The sequence below is a fragment of the Oncorhynchus tshawytscha genome, linkage group LG18, assembly GCF_018296145.1.
Source record: "Oncorhynchus tshawytscha isolate Ot180627B linkage group LG18, Otsh_v2.0, whole genome shotgun sequence".
Classification (NCBI taxonomy): domain Eukaryota; kingdom Metazoa; phylum Chordata; class Actinopteri; order Salmoniformes; family Salmonidae; genus Oncorhynchus; species Oncorhynchus tshawytscha.
In genome coordinates, this window is record NC_056446.1 from 41,535,604 (window position 1) to 41,553,542 (window position 17,939).

At 45.5% G+C, this 17,939-nt stretch overlaps 2 protein-coding genes across 3 annotated transcripts in view; one reads left to right on the plus strand and one right to left on the minus strand.

The window, feature by feature from the left end:
- Positions 1-351: 351 nt before the first annotated feature.
- Positions 352-14,234, minus strand: LOC112217969 (zinc finger protein 513). Of its 2 annotated transcripts, none has more exons than XM_024378591.2 (5): positions 14,008-14,234; positions 13,305-13,441; positions 5,954-6,091; positions 1,462-2,133; positions 352-1,297 (listed from the first exon to the last, which is right to left on the minus strand). In XM_024378591.2, the coding sequence occupies exons 1-5, from the start codon at positions 14,016-14,018 to the stop codon at positions 441-443; spliced, it is 1,815 nt and encodes a 604-aa protein (XP_024234359.2). In that variant the 5' UTR covers positions 14,019-14,234; the 3' UTR covers positions 352-440. The 2 variants fall into 2 exon arrangements, with proteins under 2 accessions (XP_024234359.2, XP_024234358.2); XM_024378590.2 differs by having other exon boundaries at positions 1,462-2,136; positions 14,008-14,233.
- Positions 14,235-14,497: 263 nt separating this feature from the next.
- Positions 14,498-17,939, plus strand: part of si:ch211-278j3.3 (E3 ubiquitin-protein ligase RNF19A) — an 80,271-nt gene continuing 76,829 nt past the window's right edge. The window contains exon 1 of the mRNA XM_042301098.1: positions 14,498-14,587. The gene's annotated coding sequence lies outside the window, so the exon portion shown is untranslated. The remainder of the gene's footprint in view (positions 14,588-17,939) is intronic.

The window sequence follows — 17,939 nt, forward strand, 5'->3', positions numbered from 1 at the left end:
GGAATATTTTCCTGCTATTGCAAAACTGGTTCAAATGAAGGTCCTACATCTGTAATAAGAGGTCAACTAGTGGTTGTAAGCCATAATGTGCAATGATGTTTGGAGGAGCTGTAGGGCACAGTTGGTGTGTGTAAGAAAACAGCATATGGTGGAGAATGCAGCATTTTGGGCTTTAGGGGGAATGTTAAAGTAGTTCATTTGTCTGGCAACAACAACAACCTAAATAGCTTCCTCCATCCAACTCTGTGTCCAAAGGCATAAAAAACATAAGAATAATCACAATAATTTTATATTTTGCATGATTCTACATAGCAGCCGCAGAAGATCTTTGACAAAATAACAAAAACAATCTAGGATTTCTCTTTTATTTACATGTTAAATGTATGTCCCAGCTCTTCTTCTCCTTATCTGAGCAAATACTGCATCACCAATCTCCTTCTTTACTCTGGCTGTCCCACCTCCCTCTCTTCCTCCTCCTCATGGGCACCTGGCATCTGAACTTTGACCCAGCCGTCGGTGGCGAGGCCATGTTTCTTCTGGTGTCGTTTGTAGTTGTCCCAGTGTCCTGTGGTGTAGCCACACTGCTGGCACTTATAAGGCTTCTCTCCCGTGTGTCTCAGCATGTGTCTCTTCAGATTCATACTCTGGTTACAGCTGTAGCTACACACTGCGCACTGGAACGGCTTGGCGCCCGAGTGGACCCGCTGGTGACGTTTTAAGTTAGCCAGGTTCCCACAGGCGTAGTCACACAGGTGGCACTTGTACGGCTTCTCGCCCGTGTGCACGCGGTGATGGCGTTTCAGGTTGTCGAAGTGGGCGGAGGCGTAGTCGCACTGAGGGCACTTGTACGGCTTCTCTCCCGTGTGCGTCTTCATGTGTCGCGCCAGGTGGTTGGGGTAGTGGGTGAGGAAGGGACAGGCACTGCAGGTGTAGACCTTGTCCCCACGCTCTCCGGGGCTGTTGGGGCCAGACGAGTCCTTGTTCAGCATGTCCAGCGTGCACTTGGCACAGATCTGGGTGGTGGAGCCGTCCTCGTCCTCCATGGGGATACCACAGATACGACAGGTGAAGAGGAAGGGGAGAGGAGGGAGCGAATCTCTGTCCTCGGACTTCACTCCCACCACAGCCCCAACCCTACCCCCGGACTCAGCCCCAGGTCCACAGCCAGGCACCTCCAGAAGTCTTGAGGGATGGTGCTCAGGGAGTTCTGGTGGTGGTACCCTCAGTCCATCAGAGCATGGCAGGTAGTCTCTGTTATGGCCTCCTACATGGAGGTTCAGGTCAGGCCTTAGGGCTTCTGGAACGAGATCAGACGTGGGAGAAACAAGCAAGTTCAAAAAAATAATAATATAATTGCCTAAAATATATAAAAAACACACATGAACACATCTTAAACTATTCCAGGCCTGAATCTTTAGTTCAGGTTTTTTCAAATTAAATTAAATGGAAAGCCTTCATTACCTTCAGCTGGCACATTAGGCTCCTCCTCCCGCTGCCTCTTCAGACCAGAGGGACCAATAGGAGGTCCACTAGCAGGTCTGACTGCTTCCTGTCCCACCACATGCATCCTCTGATGCCTTTTCAGGTTGCCTAGGGAACTGCAGGCGAAGGAGCAGGAGTCACAGCTGTAGGGTTTCTCCCCAGTGTGAATCCTCAGGTGTCTCTGCAGGTTGACCAGCTGGGCCGAGGCGTAGGTACACATGGGACAACGGTACGGCTTCTCCCCGTTGTGAGTCTTCATGTGCCTCTTGACGTGATTGGCATAGCGTGAGGAGAACCCACATAACTGGCAGGAGTGGCGCTTGGAGGAAGGACCGTCGTCGCCCATTATGAAGTTATCGTCCTTTCCATCAGCGCCGTCCATCCCGCCTCCGTCCCCTTCCTCGCCATCGCCATCGTACGCTTGTGGTCGCGAACCGGAGCGAAAGCCTCTGAATTCCCCCCTTTCTCCCTTGCAGCAGCGGTGACAGTAGGGTCCCACTAGGTCCAGACCACAGCCCCGGCAGGACAGGTAGGGGGGCTCGTGGTCGGGCTGGGACTCAGGGCCCTGCTCCTGGTCACACTGCCCAGCCATACTGAGACTGCTGAAGGCACAACTCTCCTCATCACCCAGAGGGTACACAGAGATCTCAGCTGCTACAGGGGGAGAAAACAGCAGTATGAGGAACAGGCCAAACAATAGGAACACCTTCCTCATATTAGAGTTGCATCCCCCCTCAATTTGTCAGGACATGGACTCTACAAGTTGTGGGAGGGGGAGATGGGGGAAGGATAGGTGGAGCTAGAGATGGGAATTTGGCATTTGACTGGTTGAGCACTCGCCTGAAAAACATTTCTCATTTATCTTAAATGCCAACAGATCGCATTTTATAACCTTTGGAAATAATTTCCCCATATACACACACAATAATATAAATATATATATATAAATAGAAAAGCTAGTGCCATTTAACATTAATTTATTCAGCCCTCCCGAGGTCTAAGGCAACGCAGCTTAAGGCATTACATGGCTCATCGAGACCGAGGGTGTACAGGCTGAACGCAGTTGAGTGAAAGAGACACGGAGTAGATGGGGGAATTTTTGGGGAGAAGAACAGTGTGATGCTTGGCTTGGTTTCTTTTCGTTGTTGTTGTTGTTGTTGTTGTGTCCCCACAAAAAGGAGAACACTAGAGTCAAAGTAAATTAACATCGATCTTCAAGATAATTTTACTTGCCCATTCAGGCAACCCACAAAGCACCACCAAATAGTTTTATAGTATTTGAAAAAAAGATGAAGCCTTTGAAATCTATTCCAGTACTCATACTCATGGCCACCCCTGAAAGGAGAGAAGGCCTCAGTCTAAAACCCAACTAGGTTAACATGAAGGTGATGCAGATACCTCAGGCATAGCCTCAAGCCCTTGACCCCAGTCAGTCTGTTTTGGTGGTCTCTGGCACATCTCAAATGGGTCTGAATTCAGCAGTAACTTTTGGACCTCAATGACATCCATGCTATCATGGACCGTGGATCTTAATTTAAAAACTAAAAAAAAACTACTTTTTAAATTGAGAAGTAAAACTGGAAAAAGGAAATTCCCGAGCACCTATGGCTACTCCACCCATGCGCTACCAAGGTTTTCCCGAGCACCTATGGCTACTCCACCCATGCTCTACCAAGGTTTTCCCGAGCACCTATGGCTACTCCACCCATGCTCTACCAAGGTTTTCCCGAGCACCTATGGCTACTCCACCCATGCACTACCAAGGTTTTCCCGAGCACCTATGGCTACTCCACCCATGCTCTACCAAGGTTTTCCCGAGCACCTATGGCTACTCCACCCATGCTCTACCAAGGTTTTCCCGAGCACCTATGGCTACTCCACCCATGCGCTACCAAGGTTTTCCCGAGCACCTATGGCTACTCCACCCATGCGCTACCAAGGTTTTCCCGAGCACCTATGGCTACTCCACCCATGCGCTACCAAGGTTTTCCCGAGCACCTATGGCTACTCCACCCATGCTCTACCAAGGTTTTCCCGAGCACCTATGGCTACTCCACCCATGCTCTACCAAGGTTTTCCGAGCACCTATGGCTACTCCACCCATGCTCTACCAAGGTTTTCCCGAGCACCTATGGCTACTCCACCCATGCTCTACCAAGGTTTTCCCGAGCACCTATGGCTACTCCACCCATGCTCTACCAAGGTTTTCCCGAGCACCTATGGCTACTCCACCCATGCGCTACCAAGTTTTCCCGAGCACCTATGGCTACTCCACCCATGCGCTACCAAGTTTTCCCGAGCACCTATGGCTACTCCACCCATGCGCTACCAAGGTTTTCCCGAGCACCTATGGCTACTCCACCCATGCTCTACCAAGGTTTTCCCGAGCACCTATGGCTACTCCACCCATGCTCTACCAAGGTTTTCCCGAGCACCTATGGCTACTCCACCCATGCTCTACCAAGGTTTTCCCGAGCACCTATGGCTACTCCACCCATGCTCTACCAAGGTTTTCCCGAGCACCTATGGCTACTCCACCCATGCGCTACCAAGGTTTTCCCGAGCACCTATGGCTACTCCACCCATGCGCTACCAAGGTTTTCCCGAGCACCTATGGCTACTCCACCCATGCGCTACCAAGATTTTCCCGAGCACCTATGGCTACTCCACCCATGCGCTACCAAGGTTTTCCCGAGCACCTATGGCTACTCCACCCATGCGCTACCAAGGTTTTCCCGAGCACCTATGGCTACTCCACCCATGCGCTACCAAGGTTTTCCCGAGCACCTATGGCTACTCCACCCATGCGCTACCAAGGTTTTCCCGAGCACCTATGGCTACTCCACCCATGCTCTACCAAGGTTTTCCCGAGCACCTATGGCTACTCCACCCATGCTCTACCAAGGTTTTCCCGAGCACCTATGGCTACTCCACCCATGCTCTACCAAGGTTTTCCCGAGCACCTATGGCTACTCCACCCATGCGCTACCAAGGTTTTCCCGAGCACCTATGGCTACTCCACCCATGCGCTACCAAGGTTTTCCCGAGCACCTATGGCTACTCCACCCATGCGCTACCAAGGAAATTCCCGAGCACCTATGGCTACTCCACCCATGCGCTACCAAGGTTTTCCCAGCACACAGTTTTGACGTACTGCAGTAGCTATGTTGGTCTATTGTACTCCCAACAATGTGTAGGCAGGTTGCTTAGGAGTCAAACCTTCTCACATAGCTGTTTGTCAGCTCCACGTGAGCCAGCTTGACACATTTCTTAGCTTCTCAAAATGACAAAGCGGTGCCTGAAAGAGAAGTTGTAAACATTTATCGTTGTAAACATTTGTACCGTCTTCCTTGAGAGTTTGGGAGCTGGTCTCTCCACCGCTCTCTCCACTGACTAGTACACGTTGTCATACTCCCTGCCCCTTGAGCTGGTCTCTCCACTGACTAGTACACGTTGTCATACTCCCTGCCCCTTGAGCTGGTCTCTCCACCGCTCTCTCCACTGACTAGTACGCGGTGTCATACTCCCTGCCCCTTGAGCTGGTCTCTCCACTGACTAGTACGCGGTGTCATACTCCCTGTCCCTTGCAACTCAACGATGCCCAACGAACCCAAAAGTTTCTTTAAAAAGAGACACCTAATGAATGAAAATAAGCACGCACCCGAGCACCGTGCGTTTGCGTGCCGGTGTATGTGTCGGGAAAGGGAGGGTGGTGTCAAATACTATACAGGAAAGAGGATGGTCTAAATATCCCCTCCGGTAGGCAAACACAGGACCTTTAAATCCCAGGTGAGCTACGAACCCTGTTACGGAAAATGGATAATAATGACAATAAGAAAATGTAATAAGGGTTAGAGAATTTGCTCTCTGGATCTTTTAACAGCAACATTCTGGCGTGTGCATGTATTATAAATCTACAAACGTACTCAGTCCAAATGGATCTAAATCCAATTGTCACAAATTGTCAGATCAAATCAAGTTTTATTTCAGACATGGAATGCAACAATGTGCTTGACAGGGGGGTAATATTTACTACAAACATGATAAAAAAAATTAAAACAAGAGCTGGAGAAAATATATAACTGATGACTCTAATGTCAGGAAATCCGGTAGAGTAGTTCTCAGTGGGGTGGCAGGACGGGTCATGACGAGAGGCGGGGAGTGTGCAGTGTACCTCCAAGTTGATTGGCCAATTGTCATCGACTTTGGTGTCAGATAACAGTATGGTGGGTAGGGATATTATTTTTAATTTAACATTGGGAGTTTCAACCAATGCATAACCGGTTTGACAGGACTATAAAAGCACCACCATATAAGTGCTAAACTGATTCCAGAAACAGTAGCAATCTCCTTACAGACACTTTATAAATTCAGGCCCAGGTCTCCCTCCCTCAGAGATTTGACCTAATTGTGACTAAGCTGGTCAAATAAAAAAACTTTTAAAAAATAAAATGTTTAAAAAAGTACCAACCTGAGTACTTGTCGTCCAGGCCTAGGATCTTGTCATGGTCGGCGTCACAAAACTCAAGGTCGTGTCCCAGAACGAAATCTGCCTCCAAGGTGAGGATTCCTGGAGCTACAATGGTCACTACACCATCTTCAGAATCCACTGCAACACAGAGCAACAACTCCATCTAGCATACGCTATCGATAACTAAACAAAAATATAAAAACATGGGGGAAAAAAAAAGTGTTGCTCCCATGTATCATGAGCAGAGATAAAAGAGAAGACATTTTCTACAAATCACAATAAATACATTTATCTCATTGTGTGCATAAAATTTGTTTACATCCCATCCCTGTTAGTGGGCATTTAATATTTTGCCAAGATAAATCGATCCACCTGACAGGTGTGGCATATCAAGAAGCTGATTAAAACGGCATGCTCATTACACAGGTGCACCTTGTGCTGGGGACAATAAAAGGCCACTAAAATGTGTAGTTGTGTCACAACACAATGTCACAGATGTCTCAAGTTTTAAAGGAGTGTGCAATTGGCATGCTGACTGCAGAAATGTCCACCAGATCTGTTGCCAGAGAATTTAAATGTTAATTTCTCTACTATAAGCCACCTCCAACATCATTTTAGAGAATTTAGCAGTACATCCAACTGGCCTCACAACCAGGTGTATGGTGGGTGAATGCAATAGTTCCTCCATGGCCTGCATCCTCACCAGACATGTCACTCATTGAGCATGTTTGGGATGCTCTGGAGCGGAGTGTACGTTTGTGTGTTCCAGCTCCCGCCAATATCCAGCAACTTCACACAGCCACTGAAGAGGAGTGGGACAACATTCCACGGGCCACAATCAACAGCCTGATCAACTCTATGTGAAGGAGCTGTGTCGTGCTGCATGAGGCAAAATGGTCACACTAGATACTGACTGGTTTCCTGATCCACACCCGTACCTTTAAGAAACACTATACACACACACACACACACACACACACACACACACACACACACACACACACACACACACACACACACACACACACACACACACACACACACACACAAAAAAGTATGTGGATACCCCTTCAAATGAGTGGATTCAGCCAAATCCGTTACTGACAGGTTTTCCTTCCAGTTCTCTGCTGCCAATGACTGGAACGAATTGCAAAAGCACTGAAGCTGGAGTCTTATATATCTCCCTCTCTAACTTTAAGCATCAGCTGTCAGAGCAGCTTATTGATCACTGTACCTGTACACAGCCCATCTATCCATGTGTACCTGCACATCTATCACTCCAGTGTTAATGCTAAATTGTAATTATTTCGCCACTATGGCCTATTTATTGCCTTACCTCCTTAATCTTACTACATTTGCACACACTGTATATAGACTTTTCTATTGTGTTGTTGACTATGTTTTTGTAACTCTGTTTTTGTCGAACTGCTTTGCTTTATCTTGGCCAGAGGTTGCAGCTGTAAATGACAACTTGTTCTCAACTGGCCTACCTGGTTAAATAGAATAAATAAATAGAAACAGGTCAATAAAATCAAGCACACAGCCATGCAATCTCAGACAAACACTGGCAGTAGAACTGGCCTTACTGAAGAGCTCGGACTTTTAACGTGGCACCGTCATAGGGTGCCACCTTTCCAACAAGTCAGTTTGTTACATTTCTGCCCTGATAGAGCTGCCAGGGTTAACTGCAAGTGCTGTTATTGTGAAGTGGCAACGCCTAAGAGCAACAACGGCTCAAACGCAAAGTGGTAGACGACACAAGCTCCCAGAACGGGACCGGCGAGTGCTGAAGCACGTAAAAATCGTCTGTCCTCGATTGCAAACACTCACTGCCGAGGTCCAAACGGCCCCTGGAAGCAACGTCAGCAAAATAACTAATCGTCGGGAGCTTCATGAAACGGGTTTCCATGGCTGTCGGCTGGAGTGGTGTAAAGCTCGCCACCATTGGACTCTGGAATGGAAACGTGTTCTCTAGAGTGCCAACTAAGGTTTAGTGGAGGAGGAATAATGGTCTGGGTCTGTTTTTCATGGTTCAGGCTCCTTAGTTCCAGTGAAGGGAAATGTTAACGCTACAGCATACAATGACATTCTAGATGATTCTGTGCTTCCAACTTTGTGTCAACAGTTTTGGAAGGACCCTTTCCTCTTTCAGCATGACAATGCCCCCGTGCACAAAACGAGTTCCATACAGAAATGGTTAGTCAAAAATCGGTGTGGAAGAACTTGACTGGCCTGCACAGAGCCCTGACCTCAACCCCATTGAACGCCTATGGGATGAATTGGAACACCGACTGCGAGCCAGGCCTAAATCACCAAACATCAGTGCCCGACCTCACTAATGCTCTTGTGCCTGAATGGAAGCAAGTCCCTGGAACAATGTTCCAACATCTAATGGAAAGCCTTCCCAGAAGAGTGGAGCAAAAGGGGGGACCAAATCCATACTAATGCCAATGATTTTGCAATAAGATATTCAATATACTTGGTCTGTGACCAACAAATGCATATCTGTAATTCTCAGTCATATGAAGATATTTAAAAATTGTCAAATTTCTTCACATGAACTGTAATGCAGTAAAATCTTTAAAATTGTTGCATGTTACATTTCTATTTTTTGTCCAGTACACAATAAATCACAAATAAAGTAAAAATATAAAATAAAAACAAAATGTATCGTCCCTAGTAGTAGGCCACAAAAGGCCTACTACTACCCTTTGATAAAATGTCACCAAAGATGATCATTATATGTAAGAATTGTATGCTGTTAAATGCCCTGAAAAGTAACAAAAACATCCTAGTAATTGCATTTCCTTCTTTATATTAAATCAGGGAATGAAAACACAAATAAGAAGTGAGAGTTTCTTTTGGATGATAGCGGGGTGAACTGACCGTGGCACAGGCGGTTGATGTCCTTGATGATCTTTTTTGGCCTTCCTGTGATAAATCGGGTGTCCTGGTAGGGCAGGCAGTGTGCATTCGATAATGCGTTGGGCAGACTGTACCACCCTCTGGAGAGCCCTGTGGTTGCGGGCGGTGCAGTTTACGTACCAGGTGGTGATACAGCCCGACAGGATGCTCTCAATGGTGCATCTGTAAAAGTTTGAGGGTCTTAGGGGTTAAACCAAATTTCTTTAGCCTCCTGAGGTTGAAGAGGCGCTGTGGCGCCTTCTTCACCACACTGTCTGTGTGGGTGGACCATTTCAGATAGTCAGTGTTGTGTATGCCGAGGAACTTGAAGCTCTTGACCCTCTCCCCTGCGGCCCCGTCGTTGTGGATGGGGGGGTGCTCCCTCTGCTGTCTCCTGAAGTCCACGATCAGCTCCTTAATTTTGTTGAGGTTATTTTCCTGGCACCTCTCCGCCAGGGCCCTCACCTCCTCCCTGTAGGCTGTCTCGCCATGGTTGGTAATCAGACCTACTACTGTTGTGTCGTCAATCATCAAGCAAACTTGATGATTGAGTTGGAGGCGTGCGTGGCCACGCAGTCATGGGTGAACAGGGAGTACAGGAGGGGACTGAGCACGCACCCTTGTGGGGCCCCAGTGTTGAGGATCAGCGTAGTGGAGGTGTTGTTTCCTACCTTCGCCACCTGGGGGCGGCCCGTCAGGAAGTCCAGGACCCAGTTGCACGGGATGGGTTTCAGACCCAGGTTCCCAAGCTTTATGATGAGCTTGGAGGGTACTATAGTGTTGAATGCTGAGCTGTAGTCATTGAACAGCATTCTTACATGGGTATTCCTCTTGTCCAGATGGGATAGGGCAGTGTAATGGCATCGTCTGTGGATCTGTTGGTGCGGTATGCAAAATTGGATGGGGGTCTAAGGTATCAGGCAAGATGGAGGTAAAATGATCCTTAACTTGATGTTGGCCATTTCATATGAATCAAGCCATGTTTTGCTAGCATGAAATGACAGAAATTCAAACTTGTCAAAGTTCATGTAAAAAAAACTTTTTAAAAAACCACCATGGATATACACAGCTATGAATATCCAGCAGTCAATGACACCAGCTGCCTGTAGTTTTCAGTCTGCCACAGAGACCTTCCGAGTTAACTCTGCTGCCCTCTAGTGGAGAATGTGATGCATGACAGTATGACTGAACATGTCTGGTTGGTTCTCAAATGGCACCTACTCCCTAGGCAAGTAGATTCAGCTGCGGGACGGTTTTTGTCTGGGCATAATTATAATTTGTACACTACAAATTGACTACAGCTAAACTCCAAAATGAGATTGCTATGGCTTTATTCATGGGAATACTTAAGTGAACAGATTTCCTACATAAAACACATTTGTAGCTGAATTCCTTGAGATCCTAATCTGACCTGTGCCCTACGCACAGAGTGTACAAAACATTAAGAACACCTTCCTAATCTTGAGTGGGACCCCGTTATGCCCTCAGAAACAGAATCAATGTGTCAGGTATGGACTCCACAAGGTGTTCAAAGCGTTCTACAGGGACGCTGGCCCATGTTGACTCCAACGCTTCCCACAGTTGTGTCAAAATGGCTGGATGTCGACCCATTCTTTGATACACACGGGAAACTGTTGAGCGTTGCATTTCTTGGCACACTCAAACCGGTGCGCCTGGCACTTACTACCCTACCCTGTTCAAAGAAACTTCAATATGTTGTCTTGCCCATTCACCCTCTGAATGGCACGCACACACAATGCATGTCTCAATTGTCTCGAGGCTTAAAAAAAAAAAAAAAAACAGCTTATTTAACCCGTCTCCTCCCCTTCATCTACATGGACTGAAGTGATCATTTTGTACATGTATTAAAACTGCAAGTTTGGCCAATTCCAGTCCCCTTGTTTAGAGGGTCCGGGGGCCCCCCTGGGATAGTTGTTATATAGAAGGATCTACATTGTTATTCTACAGTGAATACATCAAAACTATGAAATAACACATATGGAATCATGTACTGTAGTAACCAAGAAAGTGTTAAATAAATCTAAATATATTTTATATTTAAGATTCTTCAAAATAGCCACTCTTTGCCTTGACAGCTTCGCACACTCTTGGCATTCTCTCAACCAGCTTCACCTGGAATGCTTTTCCAACAGTCTTGAAGGAATTCCCATATATTCTGAGCACTTGTTGGCTGCTTTTCCTTCACTCTGCTGTCAACCTCATCCCAAACCATCTCAATTGGGTTGAGGTCAGGTGATTGTGGAGGCCAGGTCATCTGATGCAGCACTCAAGCACTCTCCTTCTATGTCAAATATCCCTTGCACAGCCTGGAGGTGTGATGGGTCATTGTCCTGTTGAAAAACACATGATAGTGGGACTAAGGCCAAATCAGATTGGAAGTCGTATCGCTGCAGAATGCTGTGGTAGCCATGCTGGTTAAGTGTGCCTTGAATTCTAAAACGATCCCTGACAATGTCACCAAGAAAGCATCCCCACACCGTCACACCTCCTCCTCCATGCTTCACGGTGGGAACCACACATGCAGAGATCATCCGTTCACCTACTCTGTCTCAAAGACACAGCGGTTGGAACCAAAAATAGCACATTTGGACTCCAGACCAAAAGGACAGATTTCCACCGGTCTAATGTCCATTGCTCGTGTTTCTTGGCCTAAACAAGCCTCCTATTGATTTCCTTTAGTAGTGGTTTCTTTGCAGCAATTCGACCATGAAGGCCTGATTCACTCAGTATCCTCTGAACAGTTGATGTGTCTGTTACTTAAACTCTGAAGCATGTATTTTTGCTGCAATCGGAGGTGCTGCTAACGCTAATGAACTTATCCTCTGCAGCAGAGGTAACGCTAATGAACTTATCCTCTGCAGCAGAGGTAACTCTGGGTCATCCTTTCCTGGGGAGGTCCTCACGAGAGCCAGTTTCAGCACTTGAAGAAACTTTCAAAGTTGTTGACATTTTCCAGATTGACTGACCTTCATGTCTTAAAGTAATGATGGACTGTCTTTTCTCTTTACTTATTTGAGCTGTTCTTGCCATAATATGGACTTAACCCTATTTGGTAAAAGACCATCTTCTGTATACCTTGTCACAACACAACTGATTGGCTCAAACACATTAAGAAGGAAAGAAGTTCCACAAATGAACTTTTAACAAGGCACACCAGTTAATTGGAATGCATTCCAGGTGACTACCTCATGAAGCTGGTTGAGTGAATGCCAAGAGTGTGTAAAGCTGTCATCAAGGCAAAGGGTGGCTACTTGGAAGAATCTAAAATACAATTTGATTTGTTTAACACTTTTTTGGTTACTACATGATTCCATATGTGTTATTTAATCATTTTGATGTCTTCACTATTATTCTAAAATGTAAAAAATAGTAAAAGTAACAAAAAACCCTTGAATGAGAAGGTGTGTCCAAACATTTGACTGGTACTGCATGTCAGACATGCTTTTAAGTTATGTACCCAGTAGGTCTCCTGGCACTAGCCTTAACTATCCCAAAGCCTAGGACCAAGAGGCATGGAGAGGCTACTATTAGGCTACTATTTAGTTACTATTCTCCCTGCCTCTGGAATAGCCTGCCAGAGAACCTGAGGGAGGCTGAAACGGTTTGACATATTGAAAAGAGATCTTAAAAACACACATTTTAGCTTTGCTTTTCCTCGGGAGGCTTTTGTGTCATTCAATTTTAATTGTTATGCTTTTTTTTATCCTCTTATGTTTGTGTAGTAACTATTTCAGCCTTTATTTTCATACATTTCATTAGTTTTCCCCTTTGAATAACATTCGGTTGCATTCCATGTATGAAATGTGCTGTATAAATAAAGCTTAACCTGATGACATAGCTTTCCCATAGGCTCTGATAACATGCAAGTCATTTCCTGTCGGCTATTAGCTTCATCTAACTATGGTTCCTTATCATTTTTTGGACATCTGTTCCTCAAAGATTATCACGTGAAAACAATTGTTTAACCATTGCCAGGTTCTCCAGTCAAATGCCTATTGGAGTAGGGTGGTTTTCATCACAAAGTATGTCCATTTCAACCATGTTGGATAACATTACCAAATCAGTTTACACCTTACAAAACATTCCAGTAAAACAAATTATGTTGTGAATGAATGAATGCTGTTGTTCCTGTATTTCAAAATGTGACTATCAGGTAGTCGGTGTACACAGACAGGACACAATGTAAAACAACATTAACAATGGCAATATAATGCTTGTTTCCGCATACAGAATGGGAGCGACCATCCTTGTTCTATACAGGGACAATTCATATAACAGTTGGCCTGATATCCAGACCTGTTTTTTTTCTCTCCTAACATTTTTTTGTATTCTTAGGTAATGTTTGGCATATGACAATGTTTAGAATGATTACATAGCCTGGGTACCAGTCTGTTTGTGCTATAAGAATGAAAGTTTGATCCCTTACACTTGACAGATTGAGGATTCTGTTGTTTTCTTCTTGGCATCTTCCGGGCAGCCTCTCTCTTTTGAAACCTCTTCTGGAACACCTCAGTCACTATCAGCTCATGCTGCTTTCCAGGAAACGGTGCTTCTCCAGTAGTTCTAGACACAGATTAAAAAATAAAAATAAACATTTTCAAAAGATTGAATCAGATATGCCAAAGCATTTAAGCAATTCAGGCACAATTGAACCTAGCTACAACTCTACATAGCTCTGGTAAAGGCACAGCTAACTAGCTAGCAACTGCGTGACACAGACCTAGGTAACAGCTGTACATCCATGATTAAAATGCCTTGTTAACATTAGAGATAACCATAGCAAGCCATTTGGCTGAGTAAAGGGATGCGGTCAGATCAAATTGCTCTGTCCGGTGGCTGTTGTTGCAGCTTGCTCACTTGCTCAAGGCCCTTAATGATCCTTTGTAGACAGCTAACTATCTAATGATGTTAACTATCTAGCTAATGTTAGCATCAATGACTACACGTAACGTTACCAGGCTAATTTGACTGAAAGGCTACGGTTTCAAATTGAAGTAGAGTTTGTTATAAAAAAAATGTTTTAAAGTATACTTGCTAGTTAATGACAAGATGTAGACAACGATTAAGATCCGTAACCTTAGCTATGGAAAAAAAAAGTATGACTAACGTTAGTTATCAAGCTAACTTACCTAAATATCATAAATAAACCTCTCGTCTGTAGCCGTTTTCATCCAGTAACTCAACGCTCCACGTAAACGGTCATAAACGAGATCTAAATGACTGTGTCGAGATATCCGCCATTTTTTATGTGCAGCTGCGACAAAAGAAAGACAATTAATGGTGTTTTTCATAACTTAATTGATTTTTGGATTTCCATTGTATACATTCTCTTCCGCTGGGACACGTGTTTCCGCATCCGAAATACATTTCCGGTCGATTGTTTCATGGTACATGTAGTTTTATTTTAATTTTATTGCCTTTCTGTTAAAAAAATAATTTCAGACATTTGCAGCCTATTTAAAGGGACATTTCAGGGACATTTTTATTAATTATGTCCATAAAATGTAATGTGTGTTGTAAAAAGTTACTCGTTTCCTCACTACGAGAAAATATAAGCATTTGTGTGCCTCACCTGAGTCTTTCTTTTTCCCAACGCAGTTAAGCCAAAACTACAGCTATTATTCAGAGGGGCGTTCTACTACTCTCCCATTGACTAGCTAACGTTGTCTCACTCACAGGCGATCAGCGCAGAGACAGTAGCCTTCCAAGGTAAGTATGGCAAGTGTGATTTAACAATTAACTGCCTCCCGTAATGCAGGCCTATTATTATCATGTTTGGTAACATGTGCCCATGTGTTTATTTTTAGAGTTACAATTAGTTGTAAAAATGTCTCGGAGCTACCGGGGTAAAGACAGTTTCAAGTTGGATATTCGCGCTTTCAAACCACTTTGAGCCACAGACTCCAAATAAGTGTCATGATGTTGGAAAAATTGCACACAACATTGCACATGTCTTATTTTTTTTATGATTCGGACATTCATTCGCTTTCCAAAGCTAATAAACATGTGGAAATGTGAGCAGCATTTAGTATTCATAGATTAATTAGTTAGGGAGTGTAAACAAAGTACAAACTTTTTTTACATTCGAATTTCAATAGCTCCTTGGTCATGGGACCTTCTTGACTCAAACAAGATTCAGAATGTCCACTGACTACCCGTCCATATTGCACATCCTTTGATTTGTTCATTTTCATCTCACACGTTTTACAATAATTTTTCAAACTTTCTAATTTCAATAGCTCCTTGGTCATGTGACCTACTGACTTCAAACACACTTCAGAATGCCCACGGATTAGCCTTATAGTGCACACTCTTTGTTTGTGTACTGTAAAATCACGCACATAACATGCATGTTTCATGGTTTTACATTTCAATAGCTCCTTGGTCATGTCAATTAGACACCTAAGAAGCGTGCAGGGGATATACCCCCATATTGCAGAACCTCTTCATGTATCTTCTATATTGTTGTACATTATTATTAGCAAAAAACTACTGTCTTATACACAGTGTAAGGGGATAAAGAATATGTACATAAGGATATATGAATGAGTGATGGTACAGAGCAGCATAGGCAAGATACAGTAGATGATATCGAGTACAGTATATACATATGAGATAAGTATGTAAACCAAGTGGCATAGTTAAAGTGGCTAGTGATACATGTATTACATAAGGATGCAGTCGATGATATAGAGTACAGTATCAACGTATGCATATGAGATGAACAATGTAGGGTAAGTAACATTATATAAGGTAGCATTGTTTAAAGTGGCTAGTGATATATTTACATCATTTCCCATCAATTCCCATGATTAAAGTGGCTGGAGTAGAGTCAGTGTCATTGACAGTGTGTTGGCAGTAGCCACTCAATGTTAGTGGTGGCTGTTTAACAGTCTGATGGCCTTGAGATAGAAGCTGTTTTTCAGTCTCTCGGTCCCAGCTTTGATGCACCTGTACTGACCTCGCCTTCTGGATGACAGCGGGGTGAACAGGCAGTGGCTCGGGTGGTTGATGTCCTTGATGATCTTTATGGCCTTCCTGTAGCATCGGGTGGTGTAGGTGTCCTGGAGGGCAGGTAGTTTGCCCCCGGTGATGCGTTGTGCAGACCTCACTACCCTCTGGAGAGCCTTACGGTTGAGGGCGGTGCAGTTGCCATACCAGGCGGTGATACAGCCCGCCAGGATGCTCGATTGTGCATCTGTAGAAGTTTGTGAGTGCTTTTGGTGACAAGCCGAATTTCTTCAGCCTCCTGAGGTTGAAGAGGCGCTGCTGCGCCTTCCTCACGATGCTGTCTGTGTGAGTGGACCAATTCAGTTTGTCTGTGATGTGTATGCCGAGGAACTTAAAACTTGCTACCCTCTCCACTACTGTTCCATCGATGTGGATGGGGGTGTTCCTCTGCTGTTTCCTGAAGTCCACAATCATCTCCTTAGTTTTGTTGACGTTGAGTGTGAGGTTATTTTCCTGACACCACACTCCGAGGGCCCTCACCTCCTCCCTGTAGGCCGTCTCGTCGTTGTTGGTAATCAAGCCTACCACTGTTGTGTCGTCCGCAAACTTGATGATTGAGTTGGAGGCGTGCATGGCCACGCAGTCGTGGGTGAACAGGGAGTACAGGAGAGGGCTCAGAACGCACCCTTGTGGGGCCCCAGTGTTGAGGATCAGCGGGGAGGAGATGTTGTTGCCTACCCTCACCACCTGGGGGCGGCCCGTCAGGAAGTCCAGTACCCAGTTGCACAGGGCGGGGTCGAGACCCAGGGTCTCGAGCTTGATGACGAGCTTGGAGGGTACTATGGTGTTGAATGCCGAGCTGTAGTCGATGAACAGCATTCTCACATAGGTATTCCTCTTGTCCAGATGGGTTAGGGCAGTGTGCAGTGTGGTTGAGATTGCATCGTCTGTGGACCTATTTGGGCGGTAAGCAAATTGGAGTGGGTCAAGGGTGTCAGGTAGGGTGGAGGTGATATGGTCCTTGACTAGTCTCTCAAAGCACTTCATGATGACGGATGTGAGTGCTACGGGGCGGTAGTCGTTTAGCTCAGTTACCTTAGCTTTCTTGGGAACAGGAACAATGGTGGCCCTCTTGAAGCATGTGGGAACAGCAGACTGGTATAGGGATTGATTGAATATGTCCGTAAACACACCGGCCAGCTGGTCTGCGCATGCTCTGAGGGCGCGGCTGGGGATGCCGTCTGGGCCTGCAGCCTTGCGAGGGTTAACACGTTTAAATGTCTTACTCACTTCGGCTGCAGTGAAGGAGAGACCGCATGTTTCCGTTGCAGGCCGTGTCAGTGGCACTGTATTGTCCTCAAAGCGGGCAAAAGTTATTTAGTCTGCCTGGGAGCAAGACATCCTGGTCCGTGACTGGGCTGGGTTTCTTCCTGTAGTCCGTGATTGACTGTAGACCCTGCCACATACCTCTTGTGTCTGAGCCGTTGAATTGAGATTCTACTTTGTCTCTGTACTGGCGCTTAGCTTGTTTGATAGCCTTGCGGAGGGAATAGCTGCACTGTTTGTATTCAGTCATGTTACCAGACACCTTGCCCTGATTAAAAGCAGTGGTTCGTGCCTTCAGTTTCACACGAATGCTGCCATCAATCCACGGTTTCTGGTTAGGGAATGTTTTAATCGTTGCTATGGGAACGACATCTTCAACGCACGTTCTAATGAACTCGCACACCGTATCAGCGTATTCGTCAATGTTGTTGTCTGACGCAATACGAAACATCTCCCAGTCCACGTGATGGAAGCAGTCTTGGAGTGTGGAGTCAGCTTGGTCGGACCAGCGTTGGACAGACCTCAGCGTGGGAGCTTCTTGTTTTAGTTTCTGTCTGTAGGCAGGGATCAACAAAATGGAGTCGTGGTCAGCTTTTCCGAAAGGGGGCGGGGCAGGGCCTTATATGCGTCGCGGAAGTTAGAGTAACAATGATCCAGGGTCTTTCCACCCTGGTTGCGCAATCGATATGCTGATAAAATTTAGGGAGTCTTGTTTTCAGATTAGCCTTGTTAAAATCCCCAGCTACAATGAATGCAGCCTCCGGATAAATCGCTTCCAGTTTGC

Coding starts and splice junctions, on each gene's coding strand:
- LOC112217969 (XM_024378590.2), bottom strand. Junction 6,092..13,304: donor GAATCCTCAATCTGTCAAGT/GTAAGGGATCAA, acceptor TCTGTGTTGCAG/TGGATTCTGAAGATGGTGTA. Junction 2,137..5,953: donor CCTGGACGACAAGTACTCAG/GTTGGTACTTTT, acceptor CTCCCCCTGTAG/CAGCTGAGATCTCTGTGTAC.